Source organism: Podarcis erhardii (assembly GCF_964252035.2).
Source record: "Podarcis erhardii genome assembly, chromosome: 7".
In the NCBI taxonomy this organism is placed as follows: domain Eukaryota; kingdom Metazoa; phylum Chordata; class Lepidosauria; order Squamata; family Lacertidae; genus Podarcis; species Podarcis erhardii.
The window spans coordinates 46,805,930-46,826,343 of record NC_138511.1 but is presented as its reverse complement, the minus strand read 5'-3'; the positions used below and the strand labels follow the sequence as shown (position 1 = coordinate 46,826,343).

The following is a 20,414-nucleotide window of genomic DNA, read 5'->3' as shown; positions in this document are numbered from 1 at the left end:
ACAGAAGCAGGGAAAGTATCTGCCAAAGCCAATAATTACATCTTCCCATTGCCCCAAAGTCACAGCCTGTGCAGTCAAGGTCATTTGAGGGTAGCTTCTGATTGCCTTGCATTGAACTTGTGTCAAGGATGACTTGCACACTGTGGAATCTGCACAAGTCTGGCAAGTTGGCAGGAGAGGTATCAACATTTTGCCAGGCATAACTCCTTTCCTATTACACTAATTAGAATGTGGTCTGAGTCATATAACTGATTTTAGCTTGGACTGGCGGATTTGTCTCTTTGCTGTTTCTTTTCTCCTCCAATTCGTGAGCAGCCAAGTAGTTTAAGGCTGCAATCCAATATATATAAGCCCTACCAAAAAGAAATGGGGCTTTCTTCTGAATTGTTATGTATAGGACTGCCCCGTAACAGAATGAAATTGCCTCCAGATGTTGTTGGACTCCAATTTCTATCAGCGCTAGCCAGCATGGTGATGATGGAGGCAATCTGGAGGGCACCAGGTTGCCAAAGACAGGTCAGGGTAGTTATACAGACCTTGTCCTCTTCCCTTAGGTACATCAACCATGATTTCAAAATTGATGCTGTTGCATAATGACAAGAAGTGTTCCATAACCTTATCCCCAGTGCCCCATACCCTACCCTGTAAGGGAAGATAATAACACAATAAAATTCAAAACAGTAACAATTAATTTCATGTATATTCAAAATCCAATTAAAACTAGTTCAGTTAATTCAACAAAATTGATGAAATTGGTCCAGTTTGATGCCAGTTTTTCAAAGTCTGATAGTCATTTACACCTCCAGCATCCTCCTGCTGCACCCTTGCCTCTAGCCCACCTCCCAGGTAACCCCAAGGTTGCCTCTAGCCCACCTCCCAGGTACCTCCCACTTTGGGAACCACTGTTCTAGAACCTCCGTTCCTCTTTCATCATCATCACCATTTATTAAATATTGCTTGTGACTACTGAACACTGTAAGAATGAGGCAAGGGTTTTTTATTTATGGTGAAAGCTTGTGTGGCGATGGCTGTGCCTTCCTTTGTTTTGCAAGCGAAATCCATGAGCGGGGTTGGTGCCCTCATTTTCTTCAGTTTCTTCTTTTTTTCTTCTTCTTCCCTTCCTTAGTGAATGCACTTCCACTGTAGGTGTGAATCCTGTCACCTCTGGTAAAAAGTACAGCCTCCCTCTCACATTCCAGGTAGGGAAAATGAGATGCACAGCACAATGAGTGAGTGAGAGAGACCCTTTTTCCACTTGCATGTCCTTCCTACATTGCCTACAGTGACCAAGAGCACCACTCTGGACTGGCATTAGGAGCATATAAGCTACAGGCTGTGTGTGTTCTCAGTGGTTCCGTAGGAAGTGCAGAAGAAACTCAGAATGTGACAAGTGGAGGTTCTAATCCAGGGGTGGCAGAACCTCAGGACCAGGGGTTTGACTCTTTCCAGTCCACACCACCCAGAGGCTATGCACCCGATTCTGACCCTGCTACTCACATTTCTTGAGTATTTTGGCCAGAGTGGAATATGTCCTTGAATTGGGATAGTACCTCCTGTTTGCCTGTGTGGAGGATAGAGAAATGGTGGGGTATACATGGAAACCTCTGCACCAGTTGCTCACTCACTTTGGCCTCTGGCCCTGCCTGTGGCCCCCTGAATGTTGCCTATGAGAGAATGCAGCTCTCTGGCTGAAAACCCCTGCTGTAACTTAAGAGGATTAGTTGCACCATCCCTGCAGGACCCCCATCTCCTATGTAAGCCTTTTTGATAGCTAGGCTCTGCTTTTGCAGTCCTGCAGGCACAGGGGAATGCCTTTTTCAAGAGTGCCCTTTGCAGACTTACTGATGTGCCAAACTTAGCTGCTTTTAAGGCGGCAAACGGCAGCAGGCTTTTTAATGTTTGATTTGTCGTTCTTATTGCCGTTCCTCTATCTTATATTGTGGCTTTTAGATGCTGCAGTTTTTGTTTCTTTATATTGTTAATTTTTGGGGGGAGGGTTAATCCCTTGCTGGCTTTGATGTTTTTAAATAACCATTTTAAAAATTGCAAATTGGATTTTACCATTTTCATAACGTATGCTGCCTCAGCTATATTGGTGAAAAGAGTGGGGGGAACCTTTAGTCCTCCAGATGTTGCTGAGCTGCAACTCTCATCAGCCCCAGCAAGCATGGCCAGTGGTCAAGGATGATGGGCATTGTAGTCATGCTACCTCTGCAAGACCAAAGGTTCCCCACACCTGCTTTAAATAATTACGTAGATATTTGGCTTAGGATTCAGATTCCTGAGAGCCTCAGTTTAGGAATAATTGTGCAAATTTGGCTGTCTCTTAAATTATTAACATTTGAGAGGGGATGTCGTGGTTTAAATGTTATTAAAAGATTTATAAACCACTTTTCAGACTGAAATCATGTGGGGGCCCCGGGAGGGTATCACATGAGTTGTAAGAACAACCACATCTTTCTCTCTCCAAGGAAAGAGAGATGGATCTACCCTCAAAAGGGAGATCCAACATTGGATGCCCCCATTGAAAGGCTACAGAAAAGTCCACAACTGGCTTCTCTCCAGTGTCAGAGGAAGCATTCTAGGAGTGATTAAGGGTTGTGCCCCGAGGGGCTGTGAATCTACATATTCTCCTAATAGGCCCCCAACATGCTCCCAGTTTCCAGTGGGAGAGAAATAAATTACTCCAGCTCCAGAGCTGATGTAGCTTGTCTGCTTGGGGGGATGTGTTGAAGCCCTGATGGACCCCAACATTCCCTCAGAATTTAGGGTTTGTAAACAAACTGGGGCAAGCATCCCCTCTCCTCCGCTTTTGCATGAAGGAGACAGAAAAAATTGCTTCTGATTTTTAAACTAACCAGTTTCCCATAATTTCTGAGCTTGTTGGAACTGTTGTTTATTTAACCCAGGGGTAGCCAAGGTGGAGTCCTTCTGGCGTTGTTGGACTTCCAACTCCCATCAGCCCCAGACAATATGGCCAATAGTAAAGTATGATGGGAACTGTAATCCAGCAATAACTGGAGGGCACTAGGATGGGGGAAGCTGATCTAAAGGGTGTGTTTATGCTATAGAGCCTGGTGTGCTCACTCAGATTCTAGCAACAGAAAGATTCTGGCATAATATACCTCAAAATACAACCCTCCTCTAGCATCCTTGTATCCCAACATAACATCTGAACCAGTCCAGAATGAATCAACCGTGGCTTGCCTTTGAGCAGCTGAATCCTTCATGGGAAATGACTTGTTGAGAAAGCTCTGCAGCCCTCCAGAGTGTCATGTCCTTCACAGAGAACACTTTTATGATCCTTCCTGCACTCGTAGTCTGTATGGATTCCTAGAGGGATTAAGAGCATATTCCAGTTCCATATTGAACTGTGGTGTTGTTCTGCTCAGAGGTGTCTTAAACATCAGTCAAGGACTCAGCCTAGAAATATATATTGCTTGCTGAGGCTCAGCAATGACTCCAAAATGGTTATTATTTCTTATTAAATGGGAGGTGAGTGATTTCTCCTGGATGATTTGCTGTTTTGAACAGAAAGGCAAAAGGGGGGGGGCAGAGGGTTCAGAGAATCATTTTTAGGATTTTATGCTGGTGCCCAGCTGCCTCACCATGACTAATACGGTCTTCGTTGAAGCATGGAAAATGTTCTCAGATTTTCACACAGCAGATGTATCATTGCTGGGTCTCCTTCTTCCTTCAGATCCCTCTTCAAAACCTACCATTTCTGTAGCCTTTGGCTTTACCTGTGTTGTCCTCATCCGCAGCTGAAATGAACCGTAAGTACATAGAAATTTTCTCTGCTTATATTCATCCCTCGTTATCCTCAGCTTTCCTAGTCTTCTATTCCCATTTTTGCTTGTCACCCAGTATTTCCTTTCCTTTGTTGTCTTTCCTATTGATTGAAGTGTGTAAGACTGTCGTAGTGTCCTGACCCATAGCAGTAGCCATCACTGGAGAAAAGTGGTGGTGAGAAAGAGGTGGGACTGGCCAAGTCATCTTTGTGCCTGGATGGGGTCAGGATTCTGAATGGTGCTGAGTTGGGAAACAGAAGCAAGATTTTCAGGACCCTGGACAGTGATCCTACAGTGAAGAACGAGAGGAGCAAGTTGCCTCAGCAATGGCCTGCAGCACCTTCCACAGCTTTACAGTCTCCCCTGGAGGATCAAGACTGAAGCCACACATTCTGAGAGCACCAACTGACCAGTGCTCTAGTTGGCAGGGCTTGAGGCTGCCATGATATAGTCCTTGGAAGCTGTTCAGAACTTTCTTCATCTTCAGAGGAGTTGGTAGTTCCCTGGCAAAGGTCACAGATCAGGGAGCCACGGGCAGAATCTGTTGCTGACAGGTTTACTGGAAATGAGTTAGGTTCATCTTCTCCTTGGAGCTACTATTGCTTGGGGACCCTTGAGTCAACTGGAGCAATTGTACCTGTGGTACCACATTGCACCCTACAGAATATCAGAGAGCTGTAACCTAAAAACGTGCATTTTCCACTGTTGCCCCTGTACTATGGACCACCCTTCCGTCATTTGCTTCTGATGTATTGTAAAGACTTGACTTTTTGCTCAGGCCTCCCTTGACCCTTAAGGTTGGACCCTGTTGTTGTTATTTGCTTGTTTGGATGCCCTGCATTCCTGTTCTTATATGGTTTTTGTACCATGAGTTTACTGGTTTTATTTTATCTTCCTTTGTATTTCAGATTGTTTTAAATGTTATACACCCCTTAGAGGTTTTAAAATATTAAGTGGTGCTTTAAAATTATTAAATAAATAACTGCATTTTGCCAGATCTTTTTAGTTGTTAAATTTGTGTTGATAAAGCTGACCAGTTAATCAACTCAACACTGTGATTCTAGTTGGTCCCCAGGCATAGGCAGCTAATTTAGAACTTTCTGATATTCTGCACCTGTTGTGAATTGATTCAGGAGGACGTATGTTTCTGGGTCACTTCCTGCTTGCCTCCTTTGAGGTTGCCTCAGCTTCCTCTGCCATCAGATTCTAAACAAGTCACACTTTGTGCCTTCTGTTCCCTTAAATATCATATCATTCCCCAGAGCCCTCCTCTAACACTTCCAATTAATACAACAGAGACCTGTTTTGATAGCTTTGGTGCAATTTTATTTTCAAACACAGCTTCCATGTACTGTGAAGCCAAAGAGCATTTTATAATAAGGAGAAGGTGGGGGTGGGAAGGAAAGCGGCTGCAACAACAAGAAGGTGAGGATTTTTTCATATGGCTTTGGAAACTAATCAGGTTATTGCACAGACGAGACATGAAGCAGGCAAATCTTGAATACGATACGATTTATATCAGCAATAAGATTGCATACTGAGACGAGAAAGGGCCTTGTGAATCCATAAAAATGGAATATTCCTATTCAGGGTTATAGCTAGCTCTGCTCTTTTCCAGGAAACTCCATTCCATCCCCCCTATCCAGTTTTCCATCTTTTGCTCCAACAGCAACTCAGTATTCAGTGTCTACTGAACATGCCCAGTCATCATTGGGTATTAGATTTTTTTTTTACCAAATAAGATATTTGAGATTTCTGCAAAACATGAGGTTCCCCCAAGTTTGCTGATATCTCCCTCTTGCATGGATGGCACTATTTTACCTACATAAGAATCCATACTCATCCCTAAACTTTGCAAATAAAGGGAATTGTTGTAATCTGCACTTCTCTGAGCAGTAGGAAGTTCTAAAGATTCAGAGGGTCACTTTCCTAGTGGAGAGATGAGTACTAGAAACCTGAATTGCTTTTGTAATAACTAGCTGCTGCTTTGTGGAGAAGGGAGAAGGATGCTTTTTCAGGACTAGCTGTGTGTTCTCAAAAACACGTGTTTTTCTGTGTTTCTGCCTGCTGCTCTGCTGATCAGCCTGTGTTGTTAGGAACCTACAGTTTGAGCAGGTGGAAAGCAAGCAGACACTGTGGTCGTCTAAAGCAGCACCAGTCTTTCCAAAACAACCTTCATAGCACCTCAGTACTGTTTCTTGCCAGCTAGCAATAAAGTTCAAACTCTCCCCACCAAAAAATAAATAAAACCTATTGCAGACTGGAATATCGTTTTTCACTTTGGGGCCATCGTAAAATTTGTGGACGTTAAGTATTTGTGGCTACTCAAATAGTTGTAGGTTAGTTAGTAAGTTTGTGGGCAGCTATTTGTAAGACAGTCTTGTCTTGGGGTTTTTTAATATTCCTGTAAAGAGTGCTAGATTGGGGTATATATGTTGTGTGACTTAGAGGAGGCTGAGTCGACACTGTACTTGTTGGGGAAATGCCCTTGTTTCCAAGATTCTGACTTTTAGATACCTGCTACTAATGACTTGGCTGCGCAGAGAACGTTTATCCGCCAAGTGCTAAAAGCACAGAAGCCAAACTGATCTCATTATGGGTCTCCATGCAAAGCTGGGCCTCCAGGTTTCTGCAAGCCTGTGCCATACAAAACCAGCGTGTGGTCAGAGACAGTGATATTTGGGGAATGCATTGGGGGTACTGACATCTTCTGCTGGAGCAGCTGTATGGAGAATTGCAAATCACAAACAATTACGCCTAACTGCATGGGCTTTGGGCTATGAAAGCTGACACAAAGGCCTTGAATTAAATAGACTGGAAGAGAAACAAAAACCTGATTTAGGCAGCCTGCCTTTTGCACGGCTGGCTGAAGGCTGGGCTACCAGTCTCCTAATCCTTGATTGCAAAGAGCAGTTGGTTTGTGGTCAGCCTCTCATTTATTTTCACTTTCAAATTATTCCATTACATCATTGCATGGTGCCAAAGTATTAAGAGAGGAAGGTAGCCTGAGCCCAGGGGGTGGCAAGGATGCCGGTATTTATTTGATTTATGTATATACCACCAACTCATATAATCCCACTCTACCTAAGGTATTTTTCTTTAAGTTCATTGAGTCTGTTCTGAGTAGGACTAGGACTGGATACATTCCAAAATATTGGGATATCAAAATGAATTCCCACCCAAGCCCACCCTAGAAAAACTGGCAGGTGCCCAGGGCCCCATGTGCCCTCTGCCTTCCAACGGCCAGTGAATGTTGGCAGCAGAAAACAGGGCCCAGCTGTGAATGCTGAGCCAGCCAAGACAGAGATGTGATTTCTCTGTCTGCCTGGGGCTTAAAGAGGCAGGGAGACAATTTCTGAGACTGGTTACTCCCCACACCCTTCCCCAAGAATATTTCATGGCAGGGATGAAGTACCTGTGGCCTTGCAGAGGTTTAGATTGCACTGTGGCCTCCCATCACCCGTGACTAAAGATGGTGGTGGTTGGCATTCACATTTTAATGTAAACATACCTTTCTCGTACTTCCTAAAAAAAAGTACTAATTTGGAAAGATAGCTGAGATTCATTTCACACATTATCTTTCCAAATTTGCACTTTTTTGAATTTCACAATGCCCAAGCTTAGAGACACAATTCAAATTAGCAGAGGTTTGCTTGAGTCCTGCACTGTTTTCCCGCTGACTGATAAAAGGAAAGGCAAAGCCTGATTTTTGCTCCTGAGTTGTATGGAAGACAGCAAAACAAAATTCTCATCCAAGCAATGAGTCTTGCAAAGATCTGAACCCTTGTTAATGTACATATTTCACTGCTTGATCAACCTGCCCCTGCCCCCCTTTTTTTCCTTCCTCTTTTCCCCCCAGATGAAAAGGGCATCCAGCCTTGCAGAAAGGAGGAACTTCAGTGCCTGCTGAACTGCCTGCGTTGCCACTTCAAGAAGAACTGTGGCAAAGACTATGGGTCCATCAAGATCACCTGTTCAAGTGAGTAATCCTTCAGGATATTCTTCAGTGGGATCAGTTATATTCATACTGACCAGACCAGAGACCTTAGATGGGTCCAGGTGGTTTGGCTGGTACCTCTATAGCTTCTTCTTCTTCTTCTTCTTCTTCTTCTTATTATTATGGCTTACAGCATATATAAAAACACAGTAAAACATCAGACATGATTGCCATTCATGTAGGTATGCATGTCTACGGTGGTTGGACTTCCCTTTGAACACTGTGAAAAAGTTAGGAAATGTATTGAGAAGAATCATGGCACAGCCCGCCTTGGACCATACAGCTTCAAAATGCTAGGATTGCGTGTCAATAATACCGTCCACTAGGAAAGTTAGCGCATTAGAGAGAACTCTTTCTAGGCTAGCCTAACCTTCCCCATAATCTGTTAACTGCAGCTGCCCCTGAGCAGGGAGTTCTTGAGACAGGGGAGCATTTAATTATGTGACCTCACCACTTTCATCATTCTGAAGCCATGCACCCAAATATGGCTGTACCGTGTGATTCTTCTGAAGTTGTAGATCATCTCCCCCCAAAAAAGGCAGTTAAACAGTGGATTTGATCCAGTAAGGGGGGAATCCAACATGAAATCTCAAGTTAACCAGCTGTGGGCATGATGAAGCACATTGTTCATGTGTTTCTGAGTGCAATTCAAAGTGTTGGTGCTGACCTTTAAAGCCCTAAATGGCCTTGGCCCAGTATTTCCAAAGGAGCGTTTCCACCCTCATCATACAGCCCAGACACTGAGGTCCTCCTCTGAGGGTCTTCTGCTGGTTCCCTCACTGTGAGAAGTGAAGTTGCAGGGAACCAGGCAGAGGGCCTTCGCAGTAGTGGCGCCCTCCCTGTGGAACGCCCTCCCTTCAGATGTCAAGGAGACAAAGAACTACATAACTTTTAGAAGACATCTGAAGGCAGCCCTATACTGGGAAGTTTTTAATGTTTGATGTTTTATTATGTTTTGATATATGCAGTAAGCAGCCCAGAGTGGCTGGAGAAACCCAGCCAGATGGGCGAGGTATAAATAATAAAATTCTTATTCTTATTATTAAATGTTTTATTTGGGCAGGGGGTTATTGGGTCATTGTTATTATTTTAATATATTGTGATCTTTTCTGTAAACTGCCCTGAGACCTCCAGGTATAGGGTGGTATATAAATTCAATAAATAAATAAATAAATTGTGTGGTGAGATTTTGCTGGGTGCCATCTCTCACTCCACTGCTGGTGTGGCTGGGCACAACACCTTTTTTTAACCTATTGTTTTGTGCAAATCTGGCATATCAGACAACTTGTCCACCTGCACAAGTGAACAAACACCTGCATTCCTGCCCACAGTGGACCTCAGATTTCCTGAATGAAGGGAATGTGGGGAAATACTAATTGAGGGAAAAGGACAACAACACAGAGTGCAAGTGCCTCCCAATGGATGGAAAAGTGTGAGTTCAATTGCCCGGATTTGGACAGGGATAGTAACCTCTAGGTTAGATTACTGTAATGTGGTCTACTTGTGGCTGCCTTTGTAGATGCCTTGGATAATGCAGCTGGTGCAGAATTCGGTGGCCAGGTTGCTCATCTGAGCAAGACAGTCTGAGCAGATAACACTGACCCTGGCCTGACTGCACTGGCTTCCAGTCAGTTTCCAGAATCAGTTCAATGTGCTGGTTTTGAACTACAAAGTCTTCTGCAGATCAGGATCCCAGAAGGATCACCTATGAACTGACCTGGACCCTACAATAGTTATCTGAAGCCCCCACAAGAGGTCCAGAGGGAGTCAACACAAAAACAGGCTTTTCCGTAGTGGCTCCCCACTTGTGAAATGCTCTCCTCGGGGAGGCTGGCCTGACGTTTTTGTTTACAGATTGTTAGACACTAGGCAAAACATTAATTTTTTTATCAGGCCATTGACTTTTAATTATCTATGGCCCTTTTGCTTGAGTGGGATGTTTTAATCTAGTTTTTAACAAATATAATTGTCTTTTAGATTTTTCTTTTTATGCATCTATGTATGGGTTTGTTTTTTGCTTGAAATATCCCTACCGTTGACAGAAGACAGAATTCAGTATGGAGTGTGCATGGCTTCAGCAAGACAGCAGATGTCAGCTGAATCCTCCATGTGCTACTCACAAGTAAACTCTTTACTGCATAATGAGTCAGGCACTTTTGTAATAGGATCAATTAATGGTATTTGCAACCAGCTGGCAATTTTATAGAGCACAGCATTGACTGACTGGGATTCCGTTCACATCCGTAAAAGCACATTGCATGCCAATTCCTTCCCCATTGTATTACTCCTCCCCACTCCATCCTTCCTAATTCTAACATTTGTTCTGTGCACTTAAGAAAAGAGCGTACTTAAGGGCGAAACTGCATGAGATGTTTAATGTGTCTCTGCAATTAGCATGCACCCAGGATGGGGATGTAATGTAAATTGCTTCAAATTGAAGGCAGCTGATAATTATCAGGATCTCTACAGGGGAGGGGCAATGCAATCTTTTCCAGCAGCCAGTTTAAGGAAATCCCTCATCTGATCCTGATATTTGCATTGGGAGGAAGTCCTTCATTGGCCATTTCTGGAACTAACAATGCCAACTAACAATGTGGGCTTTCAGGAAGAGATTTCCTGGTTATGTGAGTCCACCCTTTCAGGAGTTATGTCAGCAGGTCTTAGACCCGAAGGTTTCCTCGATGGGTGGATGGCCAAACTCTGCTCACATATTCTAACACTTGGGCAAGTCCCATTCTATCTGCCTCACTTCCTTGTGTTAGAACCAACCTACAGGTTCAGGGAAAGCAAAATGCAGTCCTGGAACTATAATGCTTTCAGAAGTTAGGGGTGGCATGTTTAAATAATTGCATGTTTTCATTTACCTGGTTTGCAAAGTATTTTGCTAGTGCAGTATGGTGCTTAGGAACATAGGAAGCTGCGTTATATTGAGTGAGACCATTGGCCCACCTAGCCCCATATTGTCTGCACTGACTGGCAGTGGCTGTCCAGCATTTTAGAGAGGGTTCTTTCCCAGCCATACCTGGAGATGCAAGGGATTGAACCTTCTGTATACAATGCAGATGCTCCCCCCATGAGCTATGGCCATTCCCCATATAGCACTTTGGAGTGGAGACCTGAGTTCAAATCCTCATGTAGACTTGGAGCTGATTGAATGAGCTTGGACTCATTACTTTCTCTCAGCCTAGACTCCCTTACAGGTGTCCTAAAGGCTTAAGGTCCAACCCTTGTTGGCCTTGTTGTTTTCAGATATTCCAGTTGGTTAGTACCAGTGACAGTGTCTTTTTTTGTGCTGGCCCTGTGATTCTGGAACTCTCCTAGAGAAGTCCTCCCATTTTTAGACTGCTGCTGAACATGTCTTCTTTTAAACTCTGGGAGGCAATTTAATGATTTTGCTAACTTTTGTATTGCTATACTTTGTATTTCTTTATCTGTAATAAGTGTGTTTTATTATGTTTTATATCTTTGTAAGTACAGTGGTACCTCAGGTTACAAACACTTCAGGTTACAGACTCCGCTAACCCGGAAGTAGTACCTCGGGTTAAGAACTTTACCTCAGGATGACAACAGAAATTGCATGGCAGCAGCAAGAGACCCCATTAACTAAAGTAGTACCTCAGGTTAAGAACAGTTTCAGGTTAAGAACAGACCTTCAGAACGAATTAAGTACGTAACCAGAGGTACCACTGTAATTTTGAAACAAATATTTTGAAATAAAGAACCTTGAACTATTTGCACAATGTGTAAGGAATTATGGAATTCATTATCACAAGATATGATGAAGGGCAGTAGTTTACAGGACTTCTCAAAACCATGGAAGGATTTTTCAGGGAAAGGGTCATGGCTCAGAGAAAGAGTGGTTACTTTGTATGCCACACAGATCAGGAACTGTCCAGTAAGTCAAAATTCAGGAGATTTAGAACAGCAGGGGTGCTGTCCAAGAGGGAACAGAGGCAAAAAGAGATGTTGCTTCCGCACTGGTTTGTCTTCATTTGAGCAGCTTAATGGTTGGTGTGGCTGCCCCACCACTTCTTGGCTTGTAATCAGGGCCCTTATGCAGAGCACGTGAGGAATTGAGCATCCTACTCACAAGAAGAGTTCAGGGAGTGTCCTTCTGCTGCTAATGGACCTTGTACCTCCATACAGACATGCCACTGTGTCTTTGCTTGACGTCTTAATGAGGAGGTAAAACCAGCCAGGGTGCATTGGTTCCTCCTGACCTGAAGCTTCTTTGATGTTAGGTATCTTCCAAGGTGAGTTATTAATGTCCACTGACTCCTGTGGAATCCTGTCAGTGCTAAATCTTCCTCTTTTGCTAAGGTCTCACACGCTTCAAGGCTGATCCTGCCAGGGGACATGACCGGTTGCTAAACAGAACCTCTGTGTATGGGGGCTTTATATAGCTGAATACCTCCTTCTGGGAAGTGGGCCATGGAAGTGATGATCCCATTTCTACGGCCCACTTCTAAGGATGATGCTCTCAAGCATCATCTGGTTGGCAGCTGAACTGAATGCTAGCCTACAGTGGCTGCCAGCCTTTTTTCTATAAAGAACCACATTTCCTCAGAGGTAAGCTGTCAGTCTGCTTGCTGACTGTGGGTGGGGCCAAAGCCAGGGGTGAATGGGGCTACTCCCTTCTTCTTTTTCTGCTCCCCATCTCTGTCTCCCTCTTCCTCCCCACTGAGCAATCTGCTGCAAAAGGGACTCTTGCTGCATGACTGGTCTCTTGCAGGGGGCTTTTGTAATTAGGTCCTAGGGTTGCTGACTGCACACACCTGTCATACTAGACAAACCTTTGTCTGATCCAGCATAGCATTTCACACTTCCTTCTTACACACACATGTCTTCTCAGAAGCATGATTCACTTTGAATTTGCTAAGCCAATCTATCATATTGCTCTGTGGATACTTTCTGTATAGGCTGGAGGAAAACTCATGCTTTCAAATGCCTTCACTTTAATATAAGCATGTCTTCCGTGTCTGCCTTTGCCCCTCTCTGAGAATGCATTCATACATGGGTGACTCAAAGAATGAATAGATTTTCCCAATATGCCAAGACATCTGGGAGACATTGGGTGGGTGGGTGTCCATGGGAGAAAGAGACATTGCCAGGAGAAGGATGTTGGCAGTGCATCACCGCAGCTGAGATCGGAAGCAATTTCCAAATTACCCCCGGTCTGCTGAGTCATTAAAGCCTTAACCTAATATCCTGTATTCATTTATTTAATGGCCAGATGAAAGGAAGTGATGGAGAGCATTTTGTTCCGGCTTTTCAAGGAAGCCAGATGACCACAGTCTCTACCGAGGAAGAAGTCAGTTGCTACAGTGGGAACGGTTCAGGAAGGCGAAATTGGCAAGGCGATTCATTAGATGGAAATGGAATGCTAACAGCGAGTTTAAGAAATGACGATGCTGCTGATGATAATGATGGGGCAGTGCTACTCTCCAAACAAAGTCTTAGGAAAGATGAGACTTCTCTACACTTCTTTATTTTGCACACATACAATTTCCTGCCAAATACTATAAATAACCCGCGTAGGAAAACCTTGATTCCCCTCTCCTCTTGCCAGTTGCCCAGGGTTGTAATCACTGTTGGTTCTCCTCTCAGTAGACTCTTAAAATTAATAACCATGGTTAACTTAGGTCTGTTGTTTTCAATGGGTGTCTTCTGAACAGAACTTAATTGGGTACAGCCAAGTGTCTTGCTACCTGTGGACCCAACTTTGGGAGGAGAACGGTTAAATGGTAGTTTATCTTCTACTGACTTCTTAGAGCAGCCTTCCCCAATCTGTAGCCCTTTAGACTACAACTCCCATGAGCACCTGTCAGTGCAACCTCGCTCCCTATGTCAGTTCATGATGGGCATATGAACACATGGTTTTGAAAGCAAAATTTGACTGTAGCATTGGCTTCAGTTAGTAGTGGTGCCCACCCTGTGAAATGCCCTCCCATCAGATGTTAAGGATATAACATTTAGGAAACATCTGAAGGTAGCCTTGTATAGGGAAGTGTTTTAAGGTTTAAGGTTTAAGGTTTTATTATGTTTTATATATGTTGGAAGCTGCCCAGAGTGGCTGGGACAACCCAGTCAGATGGGTGGGGTGAAAAGAAATTACTACTATTACTACTATTACTACTACTAATGAAGCTGATATAGCACTGGATGAATGTGATCCTGCGGCGAAGACCCTGTAAGGAGTCTCATCGCAGCATTCTTCTCCTGCTGGAGTTTCTGGGTCAGCTTCAAGGGCAGCTCCACGTAGAGCGAGTTACAATAATCAAGCCTGGAGGTGACTGTTGCATGGATCACAGTGGTGAGATCAGGGCAATAGACTTTATAGTAGTATAAAATCAAGGCTTTTTAAAAAAAAAAAGTTGTTCAGATCTGTGTTGTGCCAGGGCAATGTTGAAGGGGAAAACATTTGCTTTGTTTAGCTGATAATTTAGCAGCCTGTCTTTCATTGTACATATTCATGTCTTTATCAGCATTGTTCATGTCTTAAAGCTTATATAACCAGGAAACCGCGTGGGGGGGGGGGGATGCGCAAGTGTCATTTATCAAGAGACAATGAACCTCATTCTATCCACTGTCTCATGTGAACTTTTGTGCAAGGACTGCATGCCTACAGGGAAAGTGAGAGATTTTATATAATGAGGCACAATTCTTGGCTCTGGATTTTTGACATTTTGAGCCAAAGTGAAGATAGATTATACAGTAGTACCTCTGGTTACGAACTTAATTCATTCCAGAGGTTCGTTCTTAACCTGAGTTACCACTTTAGCTAATGGGGCCTCCTGCTACTGCCTCACGATTTCTGTTCTCATCCTGAGGTACTCCTCCCAGGTTAGCAGAGTCTGTAACCTGAAGTGTTTGTAACCCGAGGTGTTTGTAACCTGAGGTACCACTGTATATGGTAAGATCTATTGCTGTAATCAGATGCAGAATCTGAAGGCCTTGGTTCATTCCAGTTGTTCCCCCCCCCCATACATTTAGGTGGAGAATGGGAGGGGCCACACCTGCTAATTATGTCCTCAGTGTCCCCTAACATTCAGCAGGATGTCTGAAATGGTTTCCCTATTTGCCTACAGCTGTATTGCATAGGCCTACTAAAAATATTAAAGATTCGTGATTTTCTGCTCTACCATATTGAGGTTTTGCCTCTTCTTCTGCTTCCTCTGGTGCTTGGTGCCACCAGGACCAGCCCTATCACTAGGCAGAATGAGCACCTTCCTCAGGCAGCAAATGCTGATGGGCAGGAAGCAGCAACAAGTATTGAAGAACAGAGCTGTATGTGCTGTGCAGCCTGCCCCACATCCCCTCAACCAGGAGTAGGGAACCTTCTTTAGCCCAAGAGCCACCTTCCCTTCTGTGCAAATTTCAGGGCGGGCAGGGCCAGAGGCAAGATTGACTAGAGCAATAATTGTGGCTTTTGAATAGTGACTATCTTCCATCTGGGCAGGCAAGAAGCATTATCAGTACAAAGACACATTCCAGCCAAGCAAAAACATTCAAGGAGGGTGCAATGCAGGGCTGGTGAAGGGTGTGGCTCAAACGGCCTGAGGTGAGAGGTCTGGAGGGCCTCATTTGACACCTAGGCCTCAGCATCCCCCTCTCTGCCCTATACTCGCCAGCAACAGACAAGAATGTCAGCCCTTACAAGAGCTGAAATAAGATTTAACTGCCATTCCTGTCTTTGCCTCAGGCAGCAAACTGTCTCGAGCTGACCCTGGGTGCTTCCTTTCCACCCCCACTTCCCTTTCTGAACAACTATGGGACCCTGCTTCCCCTGCTTGCCCTCAGCCTTACTTAGATGTTGCTCCTGCCTTGCCCTGCCCTCCATGAGCCAAGAGTCAGCCCTGATAGTCACCTGTCTTGCCAACCAGCTTTTATTCAGAGATTTTCAGTGGTTCGATTAAACTCCTTTGGGAGACTCCATGTGAGAAGGGGTAATCTGAGAAAACTCCTTGCTGGAACAGGCAAATGTATTGGGGGGGGGGGAGATGTATCTTGTCAAAAAAGACAATGTGCATTAAATTCAATATATTCTGGGGGTCACACCAGTTGAAAAATTCTTTGCCCTTTTGCTTTTTTGTCTTTTGGTGCTGCTCCGCTTTCCCTTTCATTTGGAATTTAGGTTTAAAAAAATGAAGACAAAAAAACAGAGATCTCTTGTAAGATCTCTTATTGTAATTGTTTCAATATCCATGTGTTATTAATTGTTTATATGGCCAAAACGGTATCACCCACACAGAAGAGGAAGTGATCAGTAGGCTTGGGGGAATCAAAAGTTTGCAAAAGTACAGCATCATATTGTGGGGGTGGGATAAGCCTAGTAAGGAACAAGCATGCTCATAACATTTTGCGGTAGAACCCATTTGTTTGTCTGTTTTTTAAATGCGATTTTCTTCATCTGCACTGAATTCATTATAGCCCAGAGTGACTAGCTCAAGGTCATCCATTAAGCCTCACAACTGAACAGGGACCTGAATATAATTCTCCCCAATGCACGTCCTTGCAATCTATCCACTTTAACAGGGTAACCAGTGTCGTACTCTCCATGCATTTTGGACTACAACTCCCATCGTCCCTGATTATTGGCTATGCTGGCTAGGAATGATGGGAGATGTAGCCCACAACATCTGAAGCACACCATCTTAGCAACCCCTGCACTACACCCTTACAGAGGACAAGAAAAAAGAAGCAATGGCTCGGAAATTCTTCTGGCTCTTCATATGAATTCTGGTTGGTTGCTTCCTAGATTGGCAGAAGCTGCCTGTATTAATTTTCCACGGTAACAAGATTCCAACTTGCTTGTCTCAGTCTATGTACAGAGACGCTCAACAGGAGCATTTCCTGGAATGACCCTTGAGTCACCGTTAATTAGAAGTGAACATTTTATCCCAGCCATCTTCAAGTTGATCACTCTTATCTTTTCATTAAGCATTTGATTACAAAGTGGAGGCTGAAATTGCAGTTGAGCAGAGAACTTATTGATGCATAGCAGATGCGAAGGTGAATTTCAAAAGGACCCTCGGGTGCTAAATAGAGCAAGCATAAATGAACAATGCAGCCAATAACCCTGACAAAAACAAATAGGAAGGGCCCAGATTTGTCAAGTGGCATCAGCTCACATAGCATATGATCACGCCAGTGAAGTTGGGATTGCCCTTATTTAGCCGTCAATCAGTGTCACAATTCCCTGCATGGGAATTCATGTGCAGAAGCTAAGAATATGGCTATGGAGGTAGAACTTATCCTGAAAAACAGGAAGTTGTTGTGATCATATCTGAAAAGATGATGCACAGGACTGACTGCATGATCCTCCAGTGTGGCTTGTAATAATTTTTACCCTTCCCAATGTGCTTTTGCTGTTTGTCACATATACAGTAGCCACTTTATGTGTGGCATTAGCTTCCCTTATAATAGAAAGTGTGATTGTCTCATGCAGGGGTCGACAAAGTTTTTGTGGCTTGGGCTGGTTCACTGTCCCGCAGATCCTGCGGTGGGCCAAAGTGCACGCGTGTGCACACATGCGCAAACGCTGTTTCCGGTGCTCCTTCTGGCACAGAGGAGGCATGCGCAGCTTCCCATTGGCTGCAGGAGCTTCCTGTAGCCAATGGGAAGCTGGCCAGCATCGCAGAATGCAGTCCCAGCTCTGCCCTGTGCCTGTTTAGTGCGGCGCACAGGAGCCAACTGAGCAGGCGACGGGGGTCCATGGGCCGGTTAAATGACCCCCATGGGACACTTGTGGCCCACGGGCCTTAGGTTGCCAACCCCTGGTCTCATGCCTATCAACAGAGCAGTTCATTGGTGCCCAATCCATTTCTGGACCCAACTCAAGGTGTTGGTTTTGACTAATACAGCCCTGCATGACTTGGGACCCCCACTACCTAAAGGATAGCCTCTTCCTATATGTATCTTGGCTACCCCCTAAATCAATAATAGAAGCCCTCCTTCAAGTGCCCCCTCACTCTGTTGGGTGGCTACAAGGAACAGGACCTTCCTGGTTGTGGCCTCTCAGCTATGGAATGCGCTCTCTCGGAACCTTCTTGCATCTACATTAATATATTTTTGGCACCAGACAACAACTTTTTGTTGTTGTTCAGCCAGTCTTTCTAGGGTGAACATATTGCTTTAGGGTGAACATACTGTTTCAATTTTGTGGTATTTCTAGTTCAGTATTGAAATAATTTTATTCCCTGTCAGTTGAATTGCTTTGTGTATCCGCTCTCATGTTTTTAGGACAACTAATGTGTTTTAGAGTTGTGTTGCAGTGCCTCAGGTATTGGTTTTGGTACACAGTGGGTTGTATTTTTTTAAAAAAAATGTTCAGCTGTACATGGCTGAAGCCTTCCCCAACCTTGTGCCCTCCAAGTGTTCTAGACCACAACTCTCATCAGCAAAAAGAACTGTCCTGGCTGCCAGTTGCCCTCCTTCTGTGTATCATCAGGCTCTGGGAAAGAAAGTGTGATGTGGGGGTCACAGTGCAGTGTGGTCCATCCAGCCCTGCTCATTGTCATCCTCACCAAGGTCTGCATTCTACAAATGTTGGATGCAGTTCTGTGTGCATCCAGATGTTTGTGGGTAGAGTTTGTCCACCTGAGGAGGGACTCTAATTGGGCAGAGTCCTTGCTTGCATTGTGGAACATCCATATGTGCATAGAATTCCTTCAAACCATCCTTTGAACATCCAGGTGATAGGAGAACATTGTGATCTGTGCTAGACTAGAGTCCCCCGCAAGCCTGCTCCATGTGTTCATTCAGCTTGTGGAGGGGTTCATGTAGAAATCCCTTCTTTGATATCTCTCTCGATCTCTCTCTCTCTGAGGGTACAATTTTTTTCTTCGGAATTTAGGGGTGAGCTTATCCAAGAGATATATTTGTATCTCCTCCTCTCCACATTGTTTTGTTTAAAATCCAGTTTGAAGTAGCATTCTGAAGAACTTGAAAACTGGCTTTGCTGACTCGGGGCACCAGTCACTAGAAATGGATTATTACGCTCTTTAGCCGCTCAGCCGTTTTGATGGGGTTTGTTGCAAGCGAATTCCCCAGTGGATTGAGCCCAAGAGAAAATGCAAAGTAATTTAGATCACACAAAATGAAGGTTATTTGGGTTATCTGGTGATGAAAATTAATAAATGATGAGGTAAAGCATAAACCTTTTAACCTCTGAAGCTCAGCGAAGGGAGAAATAACTTCAGACTTCTACTTAAACCCTCACAGCGATATTAGATGGGGTTTTGAAATTTTTATGGAATGTACACCAACCAAAATTGTACTATAAACAGAGACCAAGATAAAGGGTAGAATGCAATAAATAGCACTCAGTGAAACTGCTGAAACACTATCCTTACCTCAACCATGACATTCATTTTATTTATTTAAAAGCATTTATAAACCGCTTAATGTTAAAAAAAATATTACATGGTTATAGTTGAAAAAACAAACAATGTGTCATTAAAACATTAAAACAAAAACATAACCCAAAGCCAATAAAAGAGCAGTATAGAAATGCATAAAAACAAATAAAAGGGATATAATAGAGGACTCAGACACATGACACAGGATATGAACTTATGAGTTAGGGAATACATGGGCAAAAAGTGCATATCAGCTTTCTCTAATTTCATTCATGCAATATTCATCAAAAGTAATCACTTCTTAGCTAAACGAAACAAACACAGTACTACTTCAAAGGGCCAAGAGCAACTTAATATGGAAAAATAAAGCTCCAGAATATTTGCCAAAGTACATCCTGCGCCATAGAGAGATAAGATCAGGAATGTACTTTGCCACAATAATACAACACAGCTTTAACTTCTGAAAAATTGGGGGAAGGAATTAGATAGAACAGCATATCAAAAACATGAGCATGCCTCACAAGGGCTTCTTGTAGGTTTGAGGTCAAGCAGTTTGTTCAGGTTTGTTGGTTTGCCACTGAGGAAGGCTATTTGGTAGAAATGCATCTGGCTATGGAAGACTGACTGTAGCAGATAACCTGTCTAGCACTAACTGTGTATGTTGTTCCACATACACAGGGTGTACGGATTGGTCTGAAAACAATAAAGCATGTTTAGTATGCACATCTAATAATATATTCACATTCATCCATTGGCTGTTGTGTATTGTGAATGGTGATGTAACCATTGACTGCTGTTGGCTTATGTCACTCTTTCTGGCTTGCATGTTCCTACCCATAATACTATTCCATTTCTACATCAACCTGCAATTTCTTAATCATCTCAAAATGTTTAAATGCAGATTTAAAAGGTGTTTAAACATTTAACCTAAGAACATAAGAGGAGCTTGCTGGATCAGACCAATGGGATCTTGTCCAGAATCCTGTTTTCACAGTGGCTAACCAGATGCCTGTGGGGAACCCACAAGGAAGATTTAAGAAAAGGAGACCTCTCCCTTCCTGTGGTTTCCAGCAGCTGGTATTCAGAAGCATTTCTGCATCCAAGTGCACATTCGGAGAAGTGCAAAATCCAGTGGACAGCTGAATTCTGATCTGCACATTAGTCTAGAAATTACAGATCCGACCATTACATTTAGGAGTTCACATATATCAAATTCCTGAAGCATTCCTCCTCCCAGCAGCCTTCTGATTTTGTGAACACAAATTC

The 20,414-nt window shown here is 43.7% G+C and overlaps 1 protein-coding gene across 3 annotated transcripts in view; it reads left to right on the top strand.

The window, feature by feature from the left end:
- BEAN1 (brain expressed associated with NEDD4 1) overlaps positions 1-20,414 on the top strand; it is a 42,779-nt gene that overhangs the window by 9,607 nt on the left and 12,758 nt on the right. For all 3 annotated transcript variants that reach the window (XM_081871967.1, XM_081871968.1, XM_081871969.1), the window contains exons 2-3: positions 3,701-3,776; positions 7,651-7,770. In XM_081871967.1, coding sequence (XP_081728093.1) covers positions 3,770-3,776; positions 7,651-7,770 — 127 coding nt within the window. In that variant the 5' untranslated portion in view covers positions 3,701-3,769. The remainder of the gene's footprint in view (positions 1-3,700; positions 3,777-7,650; positions 7,771-20,414) is intronic.